This window comes from Natrix helvetica, assembly GCF_964273705.1.
Source record: "Natrix helvetica genome assembly, chromosome: 14".
Classification (NCBI taxonomy): domain Eukaryota; kingdom Metazoa; phylum Chordata; class Lepidosauria; order Squamata; family Natricidae; genus Natrix; species Natrix helvetica.
In genome coordinates, this window is record NC_138564.1 from 13,845,031 (window position 1) to 13,870,626 (window position 25,596).

At 47.6% G+C, this 25,596-nt stretch overlaps 1 protein-coding gene across 3 annotated transcripts; it reads right to left on the minus strand.

Annotated features, from left to right (window-relative positions):
- Positions 1-4,361: 4,361 nt before the first annotated feature.
- CMKLR1 (chemerin chemokine-like receptor 1) lies at positions 4,362-18,806 on the minus strand. 3 transcript variants are annotated; one of them, XM_081967006.1, is made up of 4 exons: positions 18,449-18,806; positions 11,828-11,930; positions 9,033-9,111; positions 4,362-6,896 (listed from the first exon to the last, which is right to left on the minus strand). In XM_081967006.1, exon 4 carries the CDS (start codon positions 6,891-6,893, stop codon positions 5,814-5,816), a length of 1,080 nt encoding a protein of 359 aa, XP_081823132.1. In that variant the 5' UTR covers positions 6,894-6,896; positions 9,033-9,111; positions 11,828-11,930; positions 18,449-18,806; the 3' UTR covers positions 4,362-5,813. The 3 variants fall into 3 exon arrangements, with proteins under 3 accessions (XP_081823132.1, XP_081823131.1, XP_081823130.1); XM_081967005.1 differs by lacking the exon at positions 18,449-18,806 and adding an exon at positions 12,415-12,828; XM_081967004.1 differs by lacking the exon at positions 18,449-18,806 and adding an exon at positions 12,308-12,326.
- Between the last annotated feature and the right edge of the window lie 6,790 nt (positions 18,807-25,596).

Genomic DNA, 25,596 nt, shown 5'->3' on the forward strand with positions numbered 1-25,596 from the left:
ATCAGAACTTCTTGGAAAGTACAAGCAAGGCCACGAATGTAATTCCGGAATTTCTTAAGACATTCTTCACGAAGGGTTTGGTGTCCATGGTGGGCACAGAAACAGGAAAATTAGCTGACCGAAGGCTGTTTAGGGGATGAGGAGGAGAGGAGGAAGGAAGAAAGGAGGGAGGAAGGAAGAAAGGAGGGAGGGAGGGAGGGAAGGAAGGAAGGAAGGAAGGAAGGAAGGAAGGAAGGAAGGAAGGAAGGAAGGAAGGAAGGAAGGAAGGGAAAAAATGATACTGTCTCCCTGTTGCATAGTTTTGACAGTTTAGGCTCACTAAGAAATATCTACAGCCTCCAAGTTAAAATTTTCCAGTGTCCATTTGAAATTTGTTTTCTGCCTTCATCCTAATTGTGCTTGCGCATCATAGTTAACCAGACTCGTGCCAAGACTGAGTAAAAACATTCCCACAAAAGGCTAAGGCGTGTGAGGCTTAATTGTGATTCGGATTTGCCGTCCCCGTGTTGCGTAAATGAAGCTCGCTTGGCTAGACTGACTGGGGAGACGGTGCAAATCCCTCCAAATTGATTTAATTCAGAAGCGTCGGATTTCGCCCTCGGAGGGACTTATCACGGGATTATGCCAGATCAGGAAAATTCAAAATAGGCAGATAAGAGAGCTAGGAAAACAAATCTTCTCTCTGCCTGCCTGCTTCTCTTTTTTCAGCCCTTCAGCTCCTGAGGCCGATGTTTTCCTGCCGCCTTGCAGAGCTGCTGAGCTACGCAAAACCCCCCGAGAAATGCCCTAGAATGGGAGGAAAGGCCCATCACGCCAAATCAAGCTACGTTTGCAGATTAGGAGGAAACCACCCCACTTCCCACTGCAGTAGGAATTGTGTGGAGGGCGTCCCCCAAGATGGAAAGGAAAGGAGAGGGCTGTTTATTCCAGAGATTCGCACCCAGCTCCTTGAGCCATTCAAATATGGGTGGGGGTCTCCCATTTAGGCGCTAACCTTCCTTGGGATTTTGCTTTGCTTTGCATCCCTCTGCCTTATGAATTTTGAGACGCCTCCCCCCACCCGGGAGGCCTGGGCAGCCCCTGGTTGGCTACCTACTGGTTGCTATAGCAACCGCCCCTTCCCATTCAAATCCAGTCTGGTTCTCCCTGTAAAATCTGAAAATACTTCGGATGAAGGGGGGGGGGGGGGCTGTTTCAGCAGATGGAGATAAATGATTCAGAACGGAAGCAGGTGAACGCGGGGCCTGAAAAATGAAGAGCTGTTCCCTTTTGCACAGATAAAAATGGTGCCCCCCCCCCAATGAACTGAAAAGCTTTTTGATCTCCTCCTGGGTGGAGACCAAGACTGAAGATGGATGGTCCCAGAGGCATCCAGTGAAGGAATTCATTGGTTTGGCTCCCAATGAAACATTGAGCGACTCTAGGAAAACATCAATTTCCTAAGATACTCAGAGGATGAAAGCATAAGCCTCCCATGCCGTGACATTCATCCCTCCACAAAAGAAAGAGGCTTGTTTGCCACTTTTGCGCTTTTTCCATAAAGTTGACAGTCCACCATCTGCCAGATCACGGGGAGCTGGGATTGAAATGGGGATCCGTCCAAGCAACATGGCAGCCGGGAAGAAAACAAATATGTCTTCCTTTTGTTTTGCTCCCATCCGTGTCTCAAACAAAAGGGGCTGATTGATGGAAATAACAGACCGCCCAGCTTTGTTTCCAAAACTCGACAGCTAACTGTGGGGGGGGAAGGGGGGAGAAGCACACGCCGCCCCGTAATTATGGAAAGCAAGGCAGGCAGGACCCAAATGTTATGGGTGTCGCTGGGAGGAATCCCTCTCTCCCAATGTTTACACCAACATGGGGTTGGAACCAGCCCAAATGCCTGAAAGGGTGCAGAGAAGGAGCTGGATGGTGCAATGTGGCTTCACCAGAACCCATCAGCTCCTGAAGACGGAGAGGGAGAGAGGCAGGGGAGGGGGAGGAGGAGGAGGAGGAAGGCTCTGAGAGGCTCCAAGAAGATAATGGAAGCAGAAGGAAGAAAAATGGAATAAGAACACCTGCAATTGAATCCCTGTAACAAAAACAGAAAACTATCCACAAGAGATCATTCTTTTCCTTTCTTTCTTTCCTTTCTTTCTTTCCTTTCTTCCTTCCCTCTCCTCCCTCCCTTTCCTCTCCTTCCCTCCTCCCTCCCTCACTACCCCATCCCCTTCCTTCCCTCCCCTCCCTCTCTTTCCTCTCCCCCAACCCCTTCCTTCCTTCCTCTCTATTTTCCTTCCTTTCTTCCCTTGCAATTGGCCAACAATATCTCCCCCCCGTGATGGTGGCAGCCAGCTGTGTTCGCCCTCCGATATGATCAAGAAAATATGCAGTTATGCTTATTTCAGAGAGAATTATTAATGACACAGACAAGAGTGCTCCCTGGTTTTGGAGCAATTTACATGTTGCTCAGCCTCAGGCGTGCCGAGGACAACATCCCCATCTCGGCTTGATGGCATTTCAAGAACCGCTCTTCAGCGTGCTCTAAGGGACATCTTTTCTCCCCTGCTTGGTGCCACCAGGAGACGTGGCCCAGTTTCACAAAAAGGAGGGCAGAAACGGATCCTGGGATCTAAGGGATTCCCAGTCTCCAGGCTATTGGCAGCCTTGAATGTGGACTTGGTTGGTGAGACAATTGGAAGATCCAGCATCTTGCGTTTGAAACCACACTTACTGAGATGATCTCTATGGGATCATATTACGGCCCAATTCTCTTACTCATCTTCGTTCCCTTTTAATATTGTGGATTTAGACGATCCATCTCTGATCTACCACTGTCTGAGCCTCAGCTATGCTGGCTGGGGAATTCTGGGACTTGTAGTCCTCACATCTTAATGTTGTGAAGATTGAGAAACACTGAGCTGATGGACGAGAAGAAACTTCTAAACCAGGTGAAGGTATGAGAAGTAGAAGAACGAGATGATGGATACAGTCAGGGGCCTTCAAACTTGGCCAGTTGAAGACTGGCTGAGGAATTCTGGGAGTTGAAGTCCTCAAATCTTCATGTTGCCAAGTTTGGAGGCCCCTGGGTAGGTGAAGGAAGAAGGACAAGGAGACTGTTGTGGGAAGCTGAGGATAACTGTCTCTGGAGTCAAGTCACGATGAGGGTGTTTGTTGAATTACTAGAGTTGGGGCTAATTTGATGGCATCTAATTGTACCCCAAGATTGAACCCACATGGAAAAAAGCCAAATTAACACTGCAGCTCCTTTTAGAAGCCGCAGAGATACAACATGGATGGTACCCAAATCACGATAACATGTGAGATGAGAAGAAAGAGGCATAGATAGGACTGGTACAGATGAGCAGCCCTGAAAGTAATGGATGGCCTTTTTAACCTGAAAAATGAAACAGGTGAAAACCAGATTGTCCAGAGCAGTTTCTCAACCTTGGTGACTTTAAGTCCTGTGGACTTCAACTCCCAGAATTCCCCAGCCAGGTTGAGAAACACTGGTCTAGAGTGATGTAAGTTATTATCGAAAGGTTCATCAGTTCTGTTTTATATTTTTCATTAAAAAAATAACTTTGGAGATGGCAGCACTGAATATTAGATGTGCCTTTCTTTGCACACGTTAGAAAATTTGTCAAAGCTAACCCTAATAACCATTAAAAGTTGGCATGGAATTCCAGAAAATCCTAACAGATTCTGATCCGTTACTTCACAGGCCTGAATAGCCAGCTCCGTCCTGTTCAAGAAAAAAAAACTTGGCTAAACCAAACCAGGGTTTAGCAGCATGTGTGAATGCAGCTAGCATGAGGGAGAGGAAGGTTGGTGCTTCCACCTCTAGCTTGTGAAACACACCAGCTGCTTCCGCCAAGACACGCTTATTTGTATGCGAAAGAGGTTGGTGCCACATCAAACAGGCAAACAAACTGGAAGGATGGAAATCAAATATTTGCTTTTGCCAAGTGTGCTTTATGTTGGTGGCTTCACCCAAGGGTTGTGCACCACTCATCAGTTCAAGAAAGCTGTTTGCAGAGATTATGGCTTTCTGGAGAGGACGGGCTGGGGAAATAAACAACAGGTGACAAATGGACCTTCTGGATTGAAGGCAATAGGCGGAAGAGACATCCTGGCCCAGGTGGCCAGGACAGGTGGGTTTGTGCCTGTAGATCCACTTCCCAGGGTCTCAGCAGAGGTCATCCCAGCCAGTTGCCCCAGACTCTCTTTGAGAGGTTGGGCTGAGGACCTTCCTTAGAAATGTGGAGGCCGTGGCTTCATTGTGCCAAGGCCTCTTGCAATCGGGCAGCTGAGTTCCAGAATCTTCGTATGAGCAACAGGATCGGGTTGGAGGTCAAGAAGAGAACTTGGCAGCCCTCAAGTCACTTCATTTTATTTATTTATTTTTTCATTTTAAAAAAACCATGGACTTTTACAAAACTGCTTACGGGGGAAAAAACAGCGCATATCTTTAGAAATACCAAGTTAAAAAAAAACCCAACTTATCTTAAATACAGATATACTTGTTAGGAATGTTACATACAACAATTACTGGTACATGCTTTTTCATTTGTAGAAAACCTGACATAACAGATTAATTTTCAACACACGCCATCATATTGCTAGGACTTGAACTGAGGGCAATGGGCTCTCATGCCAATAGTTGGAGTTACTTTTTATTTACTAAATCCTCAAGATTCTCCAGCTGGAAAACATCGTTGGATGTCTCTGCTTGTCTCCAGGGACTATTTCTGTCATCCAAGCAATTGTTCCTGATGTAGCAAATTTCCACAACTTCCTTTTAATTTTGGTTGTATTTTTGTAGACCAACAATAGTTAGAAATCCTTGTTGATCTGCTCCAGAGGTGGAGAAGTTGTTCTGCCTGACACTTTGGGGGACAGAGGGAGAGGCTCCTTCGTCCGTGTCTTTCCAGAGACAATAAGAAGTGATTTCTTTAGATTTGGGAGAAGTAAAATCAACTTAATCAAGCTATAAACCCAGGGTTGGATTCTAGCTCATCATTTCAGATTTAGGTCTATTCGGTGAAAAGAAAGAGAGGGGGAAATGAATTATTTCCCAAATTAACTGGGCATGAAATTGAATAGACGGGACACGCAGCCCACCTCCTAGAGAAAAGATTTATTCGTGGACTATGAAATCTCACCAAAGAGTCAACAAGAGAGGAAAAAGTTGCTGGACAGAACCTGTATGAAATTATTGTTCTCCGAAGCGGGATTTATAGTGTGAGAGGAAAGGGTTGGGGTTTTATTTTTTAACTAGAATTAAATTCTCCACTGGGAAAATTTGGGATTGCAGAAAATGAGCCTCTTGCATGTCTGCTCACATGGAAGGTGATAGAATGAGAAATCACACCTGGATTTACACAGGTACAAATGATTAGGAAACACACTACACACACACACATCTGTTACAGTGTCCTGTCTAAAACAAGCTAATCCTAAACTTCCAAATTCTCAGGCCAATGAAGGGGTTACTCAATTTACCCCAGAGCTCAAAATATGCTTTTTACCAAGAATGTGTAGGATGCAGTGAAGACTTTACAGGCTGAAGTTCAACCCTCGGGCCTTCCTTTGTCGTGAAGTTTGTTTACGTGGTTAGGATCAGGTGTTTATGCCATAACCTTCAAAAAGCTGTGATAAGAATAAACTAGAGTGTACTTAGAATTACATAGCCACCACTGGCTTAGATTCACCAAACCAAATGTCAAATTCCTCCTGAAACCACTGGAGTAATCCAAGAAGGCCACCACGAGGAGTTTTGGACCATTGCTGGAAACCAATGATCTGCTGTAATCCACGTTGGGCTCCAAAGCTCAGAGTAAAAATGATTCTTTTTCAGTCATTGAACTGGCTTTGGTGACGCTTTTGCGTGAGAACGAATGGACCGAATTGATTGTGTCCTCGGTCAGCGCATTGGCCAGCCTGGACAGGATGGTGACCTTAAACTTCTTGAAATCTTGGCCCATGAAGACATACAGAATGGGGTTCATGCAGCTGTTAGAAGCCGCGATGGCGGTGACAAGAGGCACCCCAATCTCGAAGACGGTGCTCGGAAATGACTGGTGGTCCATTTCCAGCAGGTGGAAAGTATGGTATGGACACCAACACAAGAAGAAGGTGGTGATAATGGTGACAATAATTCTCAAGGGCTTCTTGGACTTGGCGAGACGGTTCCTTTTCAGCCGGAATATTATGGTGATGTAACATACAGTGATAATGATCATTGGTATGATAAACCCCAACAAGAAGCGAATGGTGGTTACCATTTTGTGCCTCTGGTGGCCAAGGGCGGTGTCATTTGGAGAACTGGACAAGGAGAAGTTGTGAAAGCAAAGGATGCGGTTGCCGGAGGTCGTGGTGTCTCGAAAAACAAGGGAAGGGGAGCTCATCAGAAAACCAATCACCCAAATTAGGATGCAGAGCAACCAGGCAATGGTTGGGGTCCGACGCTTTTGGGATTGGACTGGGAAGACCACCAAAAGGCAGCGATCGAAGCTGATTGTGGTCAGCAGGAACACACTGGTGTACATGTTGAGGTTGAGAAGCAAATTGTTGACTTTGCACATGTCCCTGCCGAAAATCCAGTGGAAGCCCATGGCGGTGTAGGCGATGTTCAGGGGCAGGAAGACGTTGAACAGGAAGTCAGCAGCTGCCAGGTTGAGGAACCAGACCGTGGTGACCGACCTCTTCATCTTGAAGATAATGGCGATGACCAAGCCATTGCCCAATAGGCCCAGGAGGCAGGTGACGCTGTAGATGAGAGCAGCGACCACTTGAATGACGGTCAGGGGGTCCATTTCGGTTTTTCTGCTATATCCGTCTCTAACAGGGAAGTGGTCTTCGAAACTATAGTAGTCTAAGTAGTAATACGTAGAGTTCTCCAATTCTTCCATGACCTGTTGGAACACAGATTGGTCAAAAACTTGAGATGGAGCCAAGGTAGCTTCACACCACGGTTTGGAAACACAGAAGAGTGAAGGCTGATGGGACAAACCAGTGAGAGCTAGCCTCATCTAAGACTGCCTGTAACGGCTGAGTAACAACTGAGTAACAACAAAGAACTATTGTTGCAAGTCAAAACTAATTGATACGGATGGATGGAGAAGAACATAGACTAATTTCTACACAACGTCTTCCTTGGATGACCCAGATCCTACCGGACTTACCCAGTGATGCCAATCCCAGGGCATGGAAGGAGGAGGCTGAATACAGCATCCTCCAAAATAAATGAGCATCCTGCCTTGGAAAACGTCCCAGAATCCCTTGCAGGAGAGACAAGGCAAATCACACGTTAAGTGGGGGAACATTGGTCTGGTACCTCTGTTAGATCAAATTGTATTAAAGCACATTAAAGCTGACATTTAAAAAAGAAGAAGGAAAAATCCTTTGGCAAGCAGAGCACAGTGGTGTAAATTATTTAATACATAATAAATAGAAGGCTAACATGTTTTTTTGCCTGAACAAAAAGCCTTCGTGAGCTTTGAAATTTTAATGGCAACACTTGCAATACTCAAAACTATTGTTAAAGACAATACAAAGGGGAGTAGAAAACTTAGATGGGTTACGACAATGTTTCTTAGCCGTGGCCACTTCCCCCCAGGCTGGTGGGAATTTTGGGAACTGAAGTCCACGTGTCTTAAAGTGGCCATAGTTGAGAGAAACTGGGTTAAATCTAATTTAAGAACACAATTCAAAAGCATCCAATTTTTTTTTAAATCAGCCATTGTTCTTCTCCTTGGGGATCCTGCTGAATGGAACCGAGTGAGAAATTTTAAGCTGGAGCTTAAAAGGCAGACAAAGGATTTCCAAGCAAAGAAAAACGTTAATATTTCATGGGCAGGTTTTACATTTGGGGGCAAAAGGAAACAGATAGGTAGTGGGCTTCTGCCAGCAAAATGAAGCCAACCCATCTGGCCTGTGGAATACCAAATGAACTGTCTTTCCAAAGCTGTGGGCGAGCTGTAATCGGATTCCAGAACGCTTCCAGATCCAAGGATCCTTGGCCATCTCAATTATCATATGGGGAAGCCAAGAGAGCAGGGATTGCAAGCTATTGTCCAGCTGGATCAGAATACAGAATAAAGAGTTGGAAAGGACCTTGGAGGTCCAACCCCCTGCTCAAGCAGGAGACCCTACACCATTCTGGACAAATGGTGCAATCTCATTAAAAACTTCCAGTGATGGAGTACTCTCAACTTCCAGAGGCAAACTCTTCCATTGATTGATAGTTCTGTCTCCTTAATTCCAGGTTGGGTCTCTCTTTGCTAAGCTTCAATGCTGCTCTCCCTGAAGGTCTCTCCCAAGGATCCACTGGAAAAGCACATACGCCCAGCCAGGTACAATAATATCTACATGTGAAGTGTTAGTACTGCTCTATAAGGCCTTGGTAAGGCCACACTTGGAATCCGGCATCCAGTTTTGGTTGCCAAAATGTAAAAAAGAGGCTGAGACTCTTGAAAGAGTGCAGAGAAGAGCAAGGAAGAGGATTAGGGGACTGGAGGCTAAAACATATGAAGAACAGTTGCAGGAACTGGGTATGTTTAGCTTAAGAGAAAGAAGGACTAGGGGAGACAGGATAGCAGTCTTCCAATATCTCAGGGGTTGCCACAAAGAAGAGGGAGTCAAACTATTCTCCAAAGCACCTGAGGGTAGAACAAGAAGCAATAGATGGAAACTAATCAAGGAGAGAAGCAACTTAGAACTAAGGAAGAATTTCCTGACAGTGAGAACAATTAACAGCTTGCCTCCAGAAGTTGTGAATGCTCCAACACTGGACGTTTTTAAGAAGATGTTGGATAACCATTTGTCTGAAGGGGTGTAGGGCTTCCTGCCTAGGCAGGGGGTTGGACTAGAAGACCTCCAAGGTCCCTTCCAACTCTGTTATTCTATTCTATCTGCACAGGTTTCCTATCTCCAAATGAAATCCCAAATCAGAGGCAAACCACTGTTTTTTTGAACCAGACAGACAAAGCCAGGCACAGGAGCGAAGACAGAGGAGGATTCAGACAGGTCCTTGACCCGAGTCTTCTTACCGTCAACAAGCGAGGCTCAGAGCAGGACTACGGAGAAAAGAAGGGCAGCTGGGGCGAGTCGGCCTTACGGGAACTTTTCCTGCCACGGGTACAAAACAAACAACGATGACACCCGGTGGAGTGAAGAAGATCAGCCAGCAAGGAGGAAGAAAGCAATGTCCCTGTTTAATGAGCCATTGGAGGCCAGGACTGGGCTAGTGCTGCTTCGCAGGCGGTTTGTTTGGAAAGAGGAAACTGTTTCAGGGAAGTTTGCCTCTGTTTTGCTTTCCCTCCTGGTCCGGGAGGGAGGGAGGGAGGGAGGGCAGCGGTTTGGGTGGCTCTGCCTTGGCAGAATCAGAGGCTCTGCCACCCTGGATGGAACCAGCAGGGGCCATCCACAAAGGCTGAGCTCTGTCCTTGGGGGAGAGGGGAGTGAGGGGCCTGTAAGTTCCCTCTCAAGGACAGAAGGTGTGGGAGGACCCTCCAAATGAAGGCTCTGCATTGGGAAGAGCTTGGACTCCCACATTTTTGTAAGGACAAACATGGATTCTTCTTTCCAGAAATAGGGCTGCCTTGTGGGTCGTCCCCCCCCCCCTTGTTTAATTAATTCAATTAATCAGTAGAAGGTTTAATTAATCAGTGGAACGACTTGCCCCCAGAAGTTGTGGGTGCTCCAACATTGGGGGTTTCTGAGAAGAGAGAGGACAGCCATTTGCCTGGAAGGGTGAACAGGGGGTTGGACTAGAAGACCTCCAAGATCCCTTCCAACTCTAGTTGTTTTTTTTTTTTTAAGAAATGTAAGGATCTTTTTTTAAGAAGACCAGGGCAACATCTGTGGGCTGTTTGGTGTTTTCAACCCTACTTACTATAAGTGTCCTAAACCAACCAAGATTTCCTTTCTTCCCCAGATGCAGTTATTCACTAATTAATGTGACCCATTTGATGAGCCAAACTCCCCAGTGGCTGCATCTAATTCACCCGATTCCACCAGGGATCTTCCTTACGCCGAAGAGCTATGGATAACACTGCTCAGATTTTCTCCCCTGGTTGCCCACTGTGCCTTTCAACACAAGCTCTGGGGAGACCGTGGATCCCTGGAGTAGCCCTCTACTCTGGTGGTTACTTCAAGGAGCAGGATATGTGCGAAGGGAAGTGCTTTGTCAAGAAGGTGATTGGATGCATGTCTGAATGTAGCCTACTAGGTCGGATTCATTGCGTAAATACTTTGGGGCAGGCAATGGCTCTGAGTAAATGAAAGCATGTCCTGACCACCCAATATTTTTCGTGTCCTGAGACCAACAGTGTCCCCTGGAGTGGCCCCAATGAATGGTCCTCCTCTGCTTTTGACCTCAGAATTGACATCTCCGACTAAGGATTTCTGAGGATGGAACAGAACTTCTCAGAAGGTGGAACAGGGCGGAGGAGGAACCCAACTAGGACTTGCAAATAAGTATCAGAGCTTCTAAGCAGGTCCTCCTTAGGCTGGTGAGACCGATTCTTCACGTTCTTGTGTGTGGTCAGAATGCCCAATCGCCCATAAGGCACTGCCGGAGATTAAGCCTTGGGATGACAGGGGGTGGCTCTACTTCTGGTGGGAACATTCAGAGTTTTTAATTTCTGTCCTCAATTTGGGTGGACTTCCAGCAGCCTCATCCAACTCTGCAAAGAGAGTCCGCAAAGCAAGGCCAGCAACCAACTCAGCACTTTGTCTTCTCAAAACCCAAACAGGATGTCCTGATTTAGAAGCCTCCTGACTCAGGCAGCCCTGACCACCAACATAGTCAGCAACCCACCCACCCACCCACCCCCGCAAAAAAAGCTAAAGGGCTGCCTTTCCCTAGTTTTCTATCTCTGCCCCACGGAGGAGGATGGGCAACCGGCAGAGCTCTGTTATGCCCTGGCAAGCTCCAGGGCACCCGATTGTTGCTGCCTAGGCAGGAGATAAGGACGCCTGTAGAATTATCTGCTCAGGCTTTGTCTGCACAACCCCAGGGCAAAAAGGGAAACAAAGGGAATCTCAGCCCGGGAGGGAGGGAGGGAGGGAGGGAGGTCAAGGTGGAACAAGGCTACACAAACCACAAAACAAAAGCTGCCTGCTCTGCCCCCCCCCCCTCCGCTAAAGAGCTCCTGCCCTGGTTTAGCCATGCAGCCACCGGCCCCCTCTGCTCTCTGTCCAGAATGGCTGATATCCGGGAATTCCTGCCCATGAAGTGCCTGCCTGTGTTTTCAAGAGGACTTGAGCCAGGCCTGAATGGGCGACTAATATCTTTCCCTTCTGATGCAAATCCACCTGCAGAGGCGTCTGCAGACCAGAGTCAAAAAAGTCAAAAGAATTATGGCCACCACCGTGGGATCCAAGTTCCACCTCTTTCCTTGATGGACCCCGGAGAACGTTTGGCTTATCCAAGGAGATTTCACCAGGGGCCCTTAGATCAACAAGGACAGAAGGTGGTAGAGCTTCCAATGTGGTGACCCATCCACACACCAGTTTGGTTGCATGAGAAATAAGCCAGGTGTGCTGAGCTTGCAAAGCGTCTCCCATTCCCTCCCACCCACCCACCACCCACTCATCCCCCACCCACCAACAAATTGGGTTGCACCCAATTTTGAATCTTAGTGGCTCTGTCCCTTGGAATGGATTGAGAGAACATTGTTCTCACCCTCGGGCAATTGGTGTCTCTTCTCAGAAGGTCTTCGGCACTCCAACTTCCTTGCTGCTCTAGCTTGCCCCAGGAGGTGATACGGCTGCCTATCATTCCACAACACACACACACACACACACCAACCAACATAGAGGGGCTCCCTGGACTACTCACCTTGTGAAAAGATGGTGGTCTGTCTTTGCTGGTGAGGAAACGTCCCTTTCAGAAGGTGTTTTGGCTCAAGGGAGTCTTCAAGACCAGCAATCTGGACGCCAACCTGCACAAATCAGAAGACAATGCAAGGAAAAGAAGAAGCGATGTGCAAAGAAAGGAAGAGAAGGTGGAGCAAGTGTGATAAGATATTATTAACTCCTTTATCCTTCTTGACTTCCTGTGTTTGTCATTTCTGGTGCAACCCCCACCACCTTCACCTTCTGCTACCTCATGATCCCAGCCACAAGATGAGACTTGGGCATTGTCTCAAGCAAAGGTGGCAACTGATTTTGAGGACCTAGTGATCACCTCTTCCTTGAGACAATGCCCAATTCCCATCTTGAGGGCCTATAGCTGAGGAGCCCAGCAGCTTCAGAACATCTCATGCAAGCAGCAGAAGGTTTTTCTCGGTCTATTTGCTTAGAGAGGATTCCTACTCACTCAAGGGGACTGTGGACAAGGGCTGTTGAGGAGCTGCCCGACTGGAGACTCCAAAGTGCCCAAAGTTGTCATGAGGCCGGAAGAGAAGGACAAGTCAGGACACTCACTTAGAAGACTCAGTCTCTTCTTCTTCCACTTCTGTTCTGTTGGGTTAGCGCAAGAGCCTCTTCTTCACTTCTCTTAGCAGTCTATCTTCAAGAGATGGACCCCCAAGTGAAATCTCCAACTGGGGAAGACAAGCATTTGAAGCCCTAGCAGTTGGGGTCTGCCCAGAAGCCGTGAAACTGAAGAGGGGCGAGTCTTCAGGGGATTCCTTCAGGATCAACGGGAAGAATTTAAATGATGAAATGATCACCTGCCTCAGACGAGCCTCTTTCAGGGTACGCCGGGTGCTCCGATTGGGGTGAAATGGTTTTCTACGCTGCCCTCTGAAAGATTTTCAGATCCTCCCGCAATGCTCTCTTGGCACTGGTTGAGCCAGATGCCAGCTGGAAAGAGGCAGGGAGACCAAATATTGTTTCACGCTCCAGCCCAGATCAACAGCCACCCAGGCGTGGCTTTGCACAGCCAGATGGGGAGAAGTTTTCCCAGGCTCTCTGTTGCTTTGATCTAAGAAAGCTCCCCCTGCTTATCTCTAGCCCTGGTTGCATTGCAAACAGACTTAACCCCTGCCCTCTCTTGGACAATTCTGGGCTTAGCTACTTCCCCAGGGACAAGGGAAGAAGAAAGCTGAACAGGAGATCCAGCTGGGGCCATGGATGATAGAAACCACGGGAGAACATGCCCTCAACATCCTAAGAAAATCCAGCCATTCAGGCTTCATTGGGGTAAGGGGTTCTTGGGCACCCCACGGAAGGTCTCCAAAGAGCCTAGAAGATGGATCGGGCCAAGGGCACAGCTCAGCTGGCAGACTGAGATGAAGAGGAGGTTGGGGCTGTGGTTGAGGAAACACCTCCTTCAATTCCAGAGGGATCAAAGGCTGCGTCGGATCATCAGCCACTGACACCACCACATCCCACCCTATTTAAAAAAAACATTCACATTGTGCTTGTGCGTTGGTTTATGGGTGTGTTTGTCTACTGAGAGGTTCAGGTTGAAGGACAGAAGATGCTGTTATTCAAGCTGCATCTTTGGGCTCCTGAAGTCACCAGGGAGCCCAGGATGCTTGGCTGGAGATCGCAACCCTAGAGCTGAATCAGAAACCGATGGGCCCACCCAGCAGCTGCCCACGCAGGTGGCCAAAAAATGCAGAACTAACCAGGCAATCTGGTTGAGGATCTGCTCCCAACTCGTCCTGCGTGGTTTCATTCCGGCCCTCTGCTCCAACTAAAGGATTGCAGACTTTTTATTGCAATCGTTTGCTATAAATGCTTTGCGCAGCCTTTGGGCAGGAAGAGTTTTGGCCTTTTCACCCACCGTTTCTTCCCTCTGGGGCTGCAGGTTGGACCTGGGATCCACAGTCTATGAAGTTCCTTCCCTTGGTTTGGTTGGTGGGGTTCCTTCATTTGTCTGGCATCCCTTGGTGGGTGGCAGGAAAGAAGTGGATTTTGCCACAGGGGCTGAGCTCAAGATCCCGTCTCGGCCTCAGCAGTCATTTTAAGAAAACGAACCCATGACGGGAATCAGCGCATAAAGGGGGCGGATGAGCAGAGTGTGAATTTTCCCATCGCCAGTGCCAGTTGACCACAAAACGTCACCCATCTCAGCACTTCCTTCCTTTTTTTCAGCCTTCTCCTTTCTCCCACTGGGGCACCGCGTGCTGAGTCAGCAAAAGCGTTGTGCGATTTTTGGCACGTTATTCTGACGATGCTCGAGCCACACATATCCCCCACTGGGGTTCGGAGGGGTCTCCAAGTGGGTAGCCGTGAAAAACGACACATAAATTGTTGCAAGCTGGTTTTTAGGAATGCAAAAGGCTCTTAAGTAGCTCCAAGTAGGAAAGGCCTGGTAGGAAGAGGCCTCTGGGTTGACCCACTTCCGAAAGGGGCACTTTGCCTGCATGGGGCAAGGGAGGGGGAGCTGGGGCTGTGGGTCCAACAAGGTCCTTTTGAAGAGGGCAAATCCTGCAGACCATCATATTCAACATATTGATCTGGATTGGATTGGATGAGCTTGCTTATCTCAATCCCAATTGGAGGGGGGCTCTCATAAGGACATAAAACCAGTCAAAGCTTAAATTTCACCATGATGGTTATCATCCTGGACTTTTGGACTGCAGAGACCCTGGTTGGTTTGGCTTGGCTTGGTTTGTTTTGGTGTCGTCTCTGATATTACAGAGTTTTAGGAAGACCCCAAAACACTAAACTTTTCCAGGGTATACAGCCACACATTTCTCTCCTCTCCTCTCCTCAAGGCTTGCTCAGCTTCAGAGGCTCCCCAAAATCTGACAGAGAAGTTTGGGGAGGATATTGGAAGCCCAAGGAGCCACCAGATCTTCCTTGGTCCTTCAGCCCCTTAGAGAAGACGCCTCCTTCTTCTTCTCTGGCAGGTCTCCTGGCAACATCCTTCAAAAAGTGGAACAGAAGTTGCCTCCAGAAGTTGTGAATGCTCCAACACTGGAAGTCTTTAAGAAGATGTTGGATAGCCATTTGTCTGAAGTGGTGTAAGGATTTCCTGCCTAGGCAGGGGGTTGGACTAGAAGGCCTCCAAGGTCCCTTCCAACTCTGCTATTGTATTTATTTGTATAAAGAACATCTGGAGGTCAGCGATGCGTTTTCCACCCTCTTGGTCTCGCCCTTCATGTGCGTCTAACTCCCCCGGTGTCTTTGGGCTGAAATCTGAGGACAGCCTGTTCATGTTCACTCTGGAATCTTTATTTCGGCCGTGCCAAAGCCATGGTGGAAGCTACCCTCAAGGAACCTGTAAGAGGAGACGAGGAGCAGATGTCCGTTTCATGACATCAGCGGAGAGAACAAAAAATCAGGCTCTCAGCTGGCTTGCTCACATCTTGGCACTTCCTTTTCCTTAATCGATTGCAAAAATAAAATGTTAAAAAGATCACTTCTGCAGAGGAAATTCCCCACCACTCTTCTCCTTTTCATTCTGCTGACCATTCACATTGAGCTGGGAGGAACGTGAAGCAATCCAGAGAGCTGTTTATAAAATCACCGAATGTCATCTGGAAAACAGCCATATTCAGATCAATATTTCACTGGCTCTGCTGCCCATTGCCCTCAATTCTTATCAGGCTGGGTTGGGTTGAGGTCCAGTCCATTCTCACTAACCCAGCACTGTGGTTTGAGGATTAGGTTTGTGGTTCCGTTGTGACTTTTTCAAACCATGTCGTGGTTAAGCGGTGATTTGAGCAATGTGTGAACTTAATCACCGGTCCCTCTTGGCCTTCCTTCCTTATCTTCACTAGATAAATTCCTGGAGCGCTCACATCACGACTCGGGGCTGCTGGAAAAGCTGTCACTACAAAGTGTTGCCTTAACAGTGTTGTGATTGTCTCAAATGCCGGCTCTTGATAGCGTGTGATTGTTTGCAACCTTTTTTCACGGGCTGCAAATCCCTGAAGCCAAGATGAAAAGGAAAACAAAGTCCATTTTGCTGCAGAATTATTTGCCATTTGGCCAGAAGTGAGCAAAGCAGCACAAGAAAATTTTGATTTTGCAAAAGGGGCCCCCAAATCAGCAAACTTCCTAAGAAAACCAAAGTGAATTATTTTCCTCTAGTTATTCCATCTTTTATTGCGTGTGTGTGTGTGTGTGTGTGTGTGTCTGTGTGTCACACAATGTTGTAGGAAAGGGGATTACAACTGATAAGCAGGAAGGAAATGTTTGAGCCTTTGTTTGTCCTTAGCCATAAAATGGATCCTTACCAATCTAATGGTACACACAGCAATCTTCTGTTGTGTTGCCCACCATGAATTAATGAAAGGATGCGTGGTTTCTCGGGGCAAAATTGGTTTCACTCCATTATTGGTGTGGGGAAGGACAGAACTCATACAGCTCTTTGAACTGGTTGCATAAAAGCAGAAGACTCTGCAAAACATGGCTGGTTTGAACCATGGCTTCGCTTCTGGATCATGGCCCATGATGCTAACTTGAGCTAGTCTGAGGTTCCAGAAGCAGTGCAAATCTCCAAGGTGGTTTATTTAAGTGCCTGGTGGGAGTTCAGCCAGTTCCTCTGTGGATGGAGATCTCAGCCTCCTCAGGACCTTCTGTTCTCCACGTCAGCAGCCATTCAAGCCTGGTTTTTCAAAACTCTGGTTTGGAACAGGTCAGCCAAAATGGACAGGCCTGATTTCTCCTGTCGGCAGAGTGAGGCGTGATGGAGACGGTTCCTGGTCCATGAATAAGCCATGATTTCCCAAAACAGGACAAAACAGCCCCATTTGCTCTGTCCAGTTCTCAAGGAGTGAAATTCTCCCAGGTTCAGACAAAACCTGCCACTACCAACTCACCCACGAAAGGGGAGCAAAGCAACCAATTGTAAAACTACTAGAACATGCTAGATTTTTTTTGTAAACTTAAAACATCTTGCTGTTATTTTGAGACGGGTTTTTTTCTGTTCACAGGACATACTTAGTAGGGTCAGGGGAAGGTTAACCTATGAATTCTCTGGTTATCCCATGCGCTAAGAACATTCACAAAGCAGAACACAAATAGGCTTCATAGTTCCTTTTTGCTTTTAACCTCCTTACAGACACACAAGAGTTGGAAAACAGACAGGAATTCACCCCAGTTTTTTCTATCTCTAGATCTTTCAGACCCCATTAAGACCCCATTGGTAGTCTAACATCAACATCTGTTTGGCCAGAAATTTGACCAGGATGTGAAGCCAATTTGGAATGCTTGGAAGAATTAAGCATGACCACATCCACTATCGTCTCAGGGCCAAACTGGACACCTGTTGTTGCAAAGGAGAAAATTAATTTCCTCCACTGACTTGGTCAGGGAAGAGATCCGAACAAAATCACCAAACTGGCAGGAAGCAGTTGATAAAACAAGGTGTCCATCAACCAGTGTCCCTCAAGGTCAGACTATCCCAAGGTTATCTGGCCTCAACTGGACCCAAATCCTCCTAATTTGACCTATCCAAGAAGTCCACAAAAGAGAGGCCAGCAACCGCATTCACCCACATTCATCAAGGAGAAACTGAAAGTTGGTGGTTTTTTTGCCATTGCCACCATATCTGATGGAGATTCTCAGCTAAGTTGGAGCGGGAAGAGGGGCTACTATTTACCTATACTTAAATACTGAAGGCTTGGTTGGTTGGTTTAATTGCATTGCTGGTTTAATTTGACTTTAGCCTCCCTTTCCCCAGCTATGCTGCTCTCTAGGCAAGAAGGAAGGCAGGATAGATAGACAGACAGACAGATAGATAGAAGACAGAGACACAAGAGATTAGATATAGATAGATAGAAGACAGACAAACAGACGCAAGAATTTAGATATAAAACTTTTTCAATAAAAAGAATTTAGATATAGATAGATAGATAGATAGATAGATAGACAGATTAGATACAAGAAATTGGATGGATGGATGGATGGATGGATGGATGGATGGATGGATGGATAGATAGAAAACAGACAGACGCAAGAGATTAGCTATAGATAGATAGACAGATTAGATAGAAGACAGACAGATAGATATGATTAGATAGATAGAGAGACAGAGAGACAGAGAGACAGAACTATTACTATAGGATGAAAATATTCTTGCCCAACTGTTTCACAATCATCCTGAACTTTCAAAGAAGAGGAAAATGTGCTTACGAGGCTTCTGTCTTAGGGTTCAATTCTGGGAAAAGGAGAAAAAGGGGAAGCAGGGTGTCAAGTAAAGGCTTGAGATGCTCAAGGATTGTCTACTTGAGGTCAAGCAGCTTTTCTACAACCCAGGAAATTCTCCTCCTTAGCAGTCTGTGAGCTCTCGCACGCATTCAGCTCCTCCTCTGTGAGATCTCGCACACATTCAGAGATTGAGAAGAGTTTTTGTAGCTATCCTAAGGATGCTCAACTCCTAAAGTGACCAAACACGCCAAGCATTTCTTTAGCTTTGCAAAATAGCAGGAAGCTCCAATTTTGCAGGCCACCCACATTTCGCCTCCCAGTTCAGGCTCTACAAGTCTAGATAGAAAAGCTGACCAATGCAAAATAGGTGGTTGTTTTTTTCTTCTTCTCCCAAAGGAGAAAATACCTTTGGCTCAGTCAAGTCACCGTTCTCCCTCTTCACCGAAAGCCGTTTTCACCCCCTTCAGAAGGAGAAACAGCGGCAAATTCCTCCAACTGCTGGAGGGGTTTCAGTCTGGGTGAGGCTTGCAGGTTCTCGTCAGGAAGTCAGGAGGGGGTACCATCCTTCCTCGGAAGGGGCAGCCTGGAGGAAGGGGAAGGACCCCCGAATCGTCTGGAAGTGCAGGTGGGCCGCGAGGGTCAGGGTCCTTCAAGAGACAAGCAGCCCTCGGAACATCAACACAGCCGCGAAAAGAGGCCGAGGGAAAGAAGAGGAGCCGCCCCAGGCGTTCCCCACCACGTTTGAGCAGGGATTTCTTCACTCAACTCCGCAGCTGGAAGAGGAGAAGGTGTGGCCGTCTCCTCCTCCTCCTCCGCCAGACGAGGCTGAAGGGCTGAGCAACGGTTGCTTCATCCCAGGCCCTTCTCTGCCAGATATTTTTTCCATCCAAAAGAATCACACTCGAGGTGCCGCCTTGGAAGATGGGGGCCGGTGTGTGTGTGTCTGGTGTCACCTGGCAAGGTTTCCAAGCAGTTGGAAATGCTGCTCGTTCATCAGAAGCAGAAAGAGGGTAGCTGGGAAGAAGGTTTTGGAGGAAGGGTGCCCTGGACAAGACAGGTGCGTCTCTATCTACAGGTAGAGAAATAAATCTAGGCCAACTTCAAGCAAGTTTCTTGGCAGGTCTCTATTCCTGGGGGTTCCTGGGGGCTAAATACTCTCCAACTGGAGGTGAGGCTCTCTTCCCCAGCTCCTGTTTTCCTTTGCAAACGCTCGGCTGGGAAATCGTGACACTTTCAGCCATGGACAGCTGGAGAGGCCAGCAGCTCTTCCATGCAAAAGGCCTTTGCACAAGGTTCTCGCCCACGCACCTCTCTCTCTCTTCTCTCCAAGATTTCACAGTCAGGTGGTCCTCCGTGGGTTGCTCTGGAACTACACCAGGTGGCCTCCAGCCCTGGTGTCCTCCCAACGCTGAAGGAGAGGCACATTGCTGGCTTATAGGCCAGGAGTTGCAGGGTTTCTACTATTCATTTACGGTTCTCCAAAGTTGGCAACTTGACTTGTGGACTTCAGCTCCCAGAATTCCCCAGCTGGTGTTGCTTCTGGAAATTGAAGTCCACAAGTCTTAAAGTTGCCAACTTTGGAGAACTCTGATTTAGGGCAAAGAGCCCCTGGAGTCAAGATATTCCCACCAGCACTAAGCATCCGTCTTTCTCCAAAGACACCCAGAACAGGAAGTGCTAATCCGCAGCCAATTTGAAACCTGTGAGTCACTGTATTGTCTTCTCCTCCAGGCCATATGGTCAAGTCCTGAACTTTGCGAAATCATTTCCCCATGATTGGCTGGGGATTTCTGGGAGTTGAAATCCACTCTCTGAAAGATGCCTGGGTTGAGAAACATTGTCCAAAGACTCAATCAAAGACTAACCTTAAGACTTCGGTAAAAACCCCATCTCCATCTTCACTGGGCAATCAGGGCTAATTTCAAGTTGACCTCTGGAAGAAGTTCTCCGTGGAATGAAGCAATTCTTCCTGAGTTCAGTTGCCTCCTCCTCCTCCTTCTGAAGATGGTAGGGAGAAAGGTTGCCTCGAGGGCATTCCTGCCTGGGAGAGAGACGCTTGTGAAATGGCCACATGGAAGAATGTTCAAGGTTGCTCCCTCATCTACTTCCTAAAGACCAAAGCTGGCCCAGGTGGAGCTGGAAGCTTTTTTGGTTCCGCCAAGTTCTTCTTGCAAATTCCTAACCAAGGATTTCTTCCAGGCGACTGTTGATGCCAAGCCCACATCTGAGGCCGACCTGATCAAAAAGGAAAGGCCCTGAGAATTGCTCTCCCTAGAAGAAATTTACCCACTTGGCAGAATCGAGAAAAAGCTTTTGCTGATCTGACAGAGCCGGGGAACGAGGAAGGATAGGAGAACGGAGGCAGAAGAACTGTTGCAGTGGCTGACCTAGAAAAAGAGGCTCAACCAGCAAAACAAGCTAGGAATCAAGTCGAGACGTGCGAGGCAGAGGCTGGGTGAAGCCACTGAAATAACAATCCCATCGCTCAGGTTTCTCAGGTTGACAGGTAGAGGCTGCACACGAAGCACTGAACTGCAACAGCCACCCGGAGTCTCTGAAGCCCCTCCGTGGATGGATGGATGGATTGGATGTATCTGTCTATCTGCCTTTCTATCCATCCCTCCATCTATCCATCCATCTCTGGCTATCATCTATATCTATCTATCCATCATCCATCCATCCATTTATCCATGCTGGCTGGGGAATTCTGGGAGTTGAAGTCCATCCATCTTAACATTGAAAAGGTTGGCAAACACTTTCTCCCTCCCCCGTTGTTTTTGTAAAGTGGGATTCTATTTTCTCCCTAGCAAATTAAAACATCCCCATTTCTGAATGCTGCAATCAATTACTCTCAACTCCCAGGTGCCTCCCCCCCCCCCGCGCCCTCCGTGGGCTCATCGTGATGAATGGGGAGTAAGAAAGGCATTGTCACCCGAGGCACCAGGGTAAGCATGGAAAACACACTGAGCAGCGTCCCATAAATATTCAGAGATTTTTAAATATATCTTTGGAAGGGGAGGGGGGACAGGAGAAAGGAGGGAGATCCAGGGTTCATTTGACTTCCCTGGCAAGGTCTGATTTATCTGCCCTGGGGGCTCCAGGTGATTTCTCTCCCCTTTCCTGCCTAAAGTCTCTGTAAACTGAGTGATGTGATTTACGACTCTCCATTGGGACTCTGCAGAAAGGCCATTCACCAAAGTCAAATCACGCTGGCTGGTTTTCCTCCTTGCCCAGGTGGGGCCTGGGATTGATGTCAACCAACCCCCCCCCACACACAGACACATCTGGCTTCTTCCAGGGGCTGCAATTGAAAGGGGGGGGAAGGAAGGAAGGAAGGAGGGAGGGAGGGAAGAAGGGAAGAAGGGGAAGGAGGGAATTTGTTTAGAACTTTGTAAGAAAAAACCTTGCTGATGTTAAGCATTTCACATCGGCCAATTTGTCTTTCCACTTAAAACTACCTAAATCAGAATAAAATTATTTTTGCCATGTAGTTTGGCAGTCCCATTTTCATCTAAAAAATACAGAAAAAAATACACATATATTATTGTTTGGTGAACGTTTTACCAGGATAATTGTGACTAAGGTTATGGAATAGAAATCTGTCCCCTAAATCTCTCTCCAGAGATCCCAAGGGATCCTCACACACACACACACACACACACAAAAGGAACAAAAGCAAAACCACACACGCATGCACACACACCAGCATTTCCTGTTGTCTTTTTCCCATCTCCCCTGGCAAGAAGCAAAGGCAATAATTTTAGCTAATTTAATTAGGTTTTCCTCTGCTTTATGCCCCATGACCCAAAGATGCAATGAAATTTCGGAACGCGGGAATTTTACACCCAAACAGTATTCCTACTGCAACAGGGTTGCTGGTAGCCAAACATCAAACGACCTCATTTGCAGGCGTGTGTGCAGGATTCTCCCTGCCCTGCCCCTCCTTGCCGATTCCAGCCTCCGAAGAAGCAGGGGAGATCATCAGGGTTTTTGCAGAAGAATTGGAGAAGCCCCATAAAAGAACAGAGTCACAGACCGTGTTTGACTCCGCCAATGGCTGCTGTGGAGATTTCAGTCATTGGAAAGTCTGTATGAATCAATAGAACTAAATTGGAAAGTCTGGGCAGAATGCCACATCAATCCAGAGGGTCTCTCCGCATACCAAACCCCCTCCCCCCCGGTAACCCCCATCCCAGTGTCCAATCTGCAAATCCCTTAGGTGTCATGTGAGTTCCATCTTCAAGGAGCATCATCAGGTTGGTATGCAGGACGGTTGGCCTTGACCGACACCAAGCACTAGTCTCCAGCAAGCGCAGTAGATGGTGAGACCAAAACTCCCACTTTACAATCTCTCCTGTACTTAAACTCCCCCCCCCCAAATACCACCACCCCTCCCCGTTTCAATGGCAGCCGAAAGCAAATAGCGAAACAGAGGCTGACATTGGGTGTCCTCCTGGGGAAAGGTTAGGAAATGGGAGTCCTGCCTCTCTCGGAACCTTGCCCTTTTCCTTGTTTTCTAAACGGTCCCTGGCGGTTTCTGCAGTCTCCAAGGCCAGGGTGATAAGCCACAAAGAGCATTTTCATCTGAAAAATGTTTAATTGGGTTTTGAGAAATGAGAAACATGGCAGGATCTGGAAATTCCATCTCTCCTTGGCGCCTCTTGGGCAGCTCCGTCCCTTTGGGTTCTTCAGCGCTGGGGGAAGAGAGAAGCCACTTCAGAGTCCATATGCCTTGCTCTGCTCCGGTGCAATTAACGGGGGGTTCATCAGAGATAAATAAGGGGTGTGGATGAGCTAATTTGTTAATTAGTGGGAACCTGATGGCAACATCCTTCCTCTGCAGCCACTCAGAGCCAAGAGGAAAGGCCTCTCCTCACAGTTCATCATCCCATTTCGAGTGTTTAAGTTTGGCCAAAGAAACAATCAAACACTTCTGGAAGGAAATGAGATTTGGGGGGTCCACGACAGACCTTCCTCAGTGTGACTTTCAAGGGTTTGGGGGGGGAGTATTCAAAGCTGGGGGTGCACTTTGGAGGCTTCTGGTCAAGGGGGAACCATGTGAAAGGTCAAAAAAGGCCACAAGTAAAAGACATGGCTCTCCTGCAGCCTTGGCCGTTCAGTGAGGTAGACTGTCCCTGGAACCTGGAGGTTCTATCGTGACTCAGCGTTAATGACTTGGGGACAGGAGGAAAGGGAGTTTGGCTATTGGGCAAACTTGATATCTCTTCCTGCACGTTGAATTAAGCTGGCAGGATTTTCCTTTAAAATACAGATGAAACAGATGTTGGGATTGCTTTTTCTCTTGCTTAGAAAAGAGAAGCGCAACCGTTGATGTCGCCTTCTAGCAAAATAAATAAATAAATCCATTAATCTGGGCTGGGGGCCCTGCAGCTCTCTCCAGACATTCCTCAGAAGTCTCATCAATGGATCAAACAACAACAACAACAACAACCACCCCCAGATGTTCATTGGCAGTTGCTCCTGTGAGTCTGTCAAGAGTCCTGGCCTAGATTGGCGGCTTGGACAGATCAGACGGGCTGAACTCGCAACGGTTTGAGAAGGTGCCAGGGACTGAAAAGCAGGAGATACTGGAGTGATTGGGGGGGTAGGCAGAGAAGAAAGCCCCCTCCCCAGAAGCTATGAAGACCACCCACAGCAGCAAGAAGCTCTGCCTTGCATACAAGTTGTGTATCTAGTCATTAAGCACAAGACCCTCTCAGGTTTTAGTGTAAACCTGAATTGGGTTCCCATCAATTCACACACTAGACCCAGTCAAGAATTGTTCAACAACTCAGACCAGCCCAATCTTCCTAAGAGAGGAGAGAAGATGTGCCAAAATATTTCCAAGCTCCATCCTCCAGCTGCATCGTAACATCAGAACATGTTTCTTTCCGTTGAGCCGGCTTGCCAGCGGTGCTCCAGATGTACTGATCTCTTGACACCCGCAATGTGGACTAGAACCTTGATTGCCTTTTTTAAAGAGGAAACCCCTGAGTCTTGTGCTGCTGGGAATTTTCCCCACCGCACATGTGAATATCTCAAAGAAATCTTAAAGAAAAGAGGACAGAAACTCTTGCTGCAGTGGATTAACCCCAGAAGCAGAAAAACTGTCTACTCCCCCCACTCATAAAAAGAAAAGAGGAAAAATTAGGCAGCATCAGGCAATGTCCTTCACTCCCACCCACCCACCCAAGACTTCTCTCTCTGATGTATTAAGCAGAGGATCCTTCCCTCCCTCCCTTCCTTTTGGCTGCCATGGAAACCTGGGGAGGGGGAGTTAGAAATATATAGGGTAACTCACTTTAAACTAGCTTGCTTCTATTTTTAACTACACCAGAGGAAGGAGAAGGTGGGTGGGTGGATGAGCAGGTTTTTGCCAGCCTGGTTGGGAAAAGAGACAGGTTCTGTTGGTGTGAACCCTCCCAGGGGAAGCACAGAAATCTACATTTCCCGGATTTTGGTGAGAAAAACAGAAGCTTTTAATACCAAAAAGAAATAACCTGAAAGTTGGTTTTCCCCTGATCCCCTTCTTGCTGGAAGGACTGGCCCTAAGAGAACTGAATGCCCTAGGCGTTAGAGCCTAGGCTGGCTGCGCAAAATACATTGCAGCTCAACAAATCATGGTTTGTTTGCTGGTCTTCTGCATGCCACGCTGCCCAGCCAAGAGCTCTCAAAGCCACCAAACCGCTACCACATTGGACTCATTTTTAGTGAGAAGTTTCAGGGAGAAATTTCACTCTCTGCCTCTGGCACAGTCCTGCAGCTGAGACGAGACTTTTCTCTAGCTTGTCACTCGAACCAAAACTCCTCCACAAGGCTTTCTTTGTTGAAAAGGGGGGATCCGGGCAGGGAAAGTGTTGGGGCCGAACCCCCAAAGGGTTCCATATGGAAAGGAGATCACAGAGCCCTCCGGGAAAGCAGCTGTCAGACCCTTGGTAGAGAAACGACAGTGACAAGAGATGCTGGGAACCACAGATGGTCTTGGAAATGAAGGGAAAAGAGGAGGCTCCTTAACGCCCCCCCCCCACTCCTTCTTCTCCTTCTCCTTCTTCCTTCTTTCTTCACTGGTGCTGGCGAAGCTATGGGTGACGCTGAGCATCCTAAATCCATCAGGTTCTCTCACGTTTGACCTGCAGCAGCTTCCAAGGTGATGGAGATCTTATGGTGGTTGATCCCCCCGTTAGCCAGATGCTTAGACTGGATTTTTGTCCTCTTAATCAATGCTTTCCCTAGCTATTCCTATTCGTATTATTTGAATTGTGGGATCCTTGGGTCCTCTGAGCTTCGTCGTTTTCCTGCAGACGTTTCAATACCCAACTAGTGAACATCATCAGTGCTAGCATCACCACCTAGTACTGATGATGTTCCTTAGTTGGGTAATGAAAACATTCCACCCCGAATCTCGTCCCCTCGTCCGTTTTTGCATTTGGCCTCAAAAAAAAAAGTGACGTCACAGGCCCTCAGTTCCACATTCAAGCCAACAAACGGAGTCAGGGTACTCAGGAGGGGGGGGGGTGTCAGAAGCTCAAATTAAATGCCCTCTGACTGGCCAGG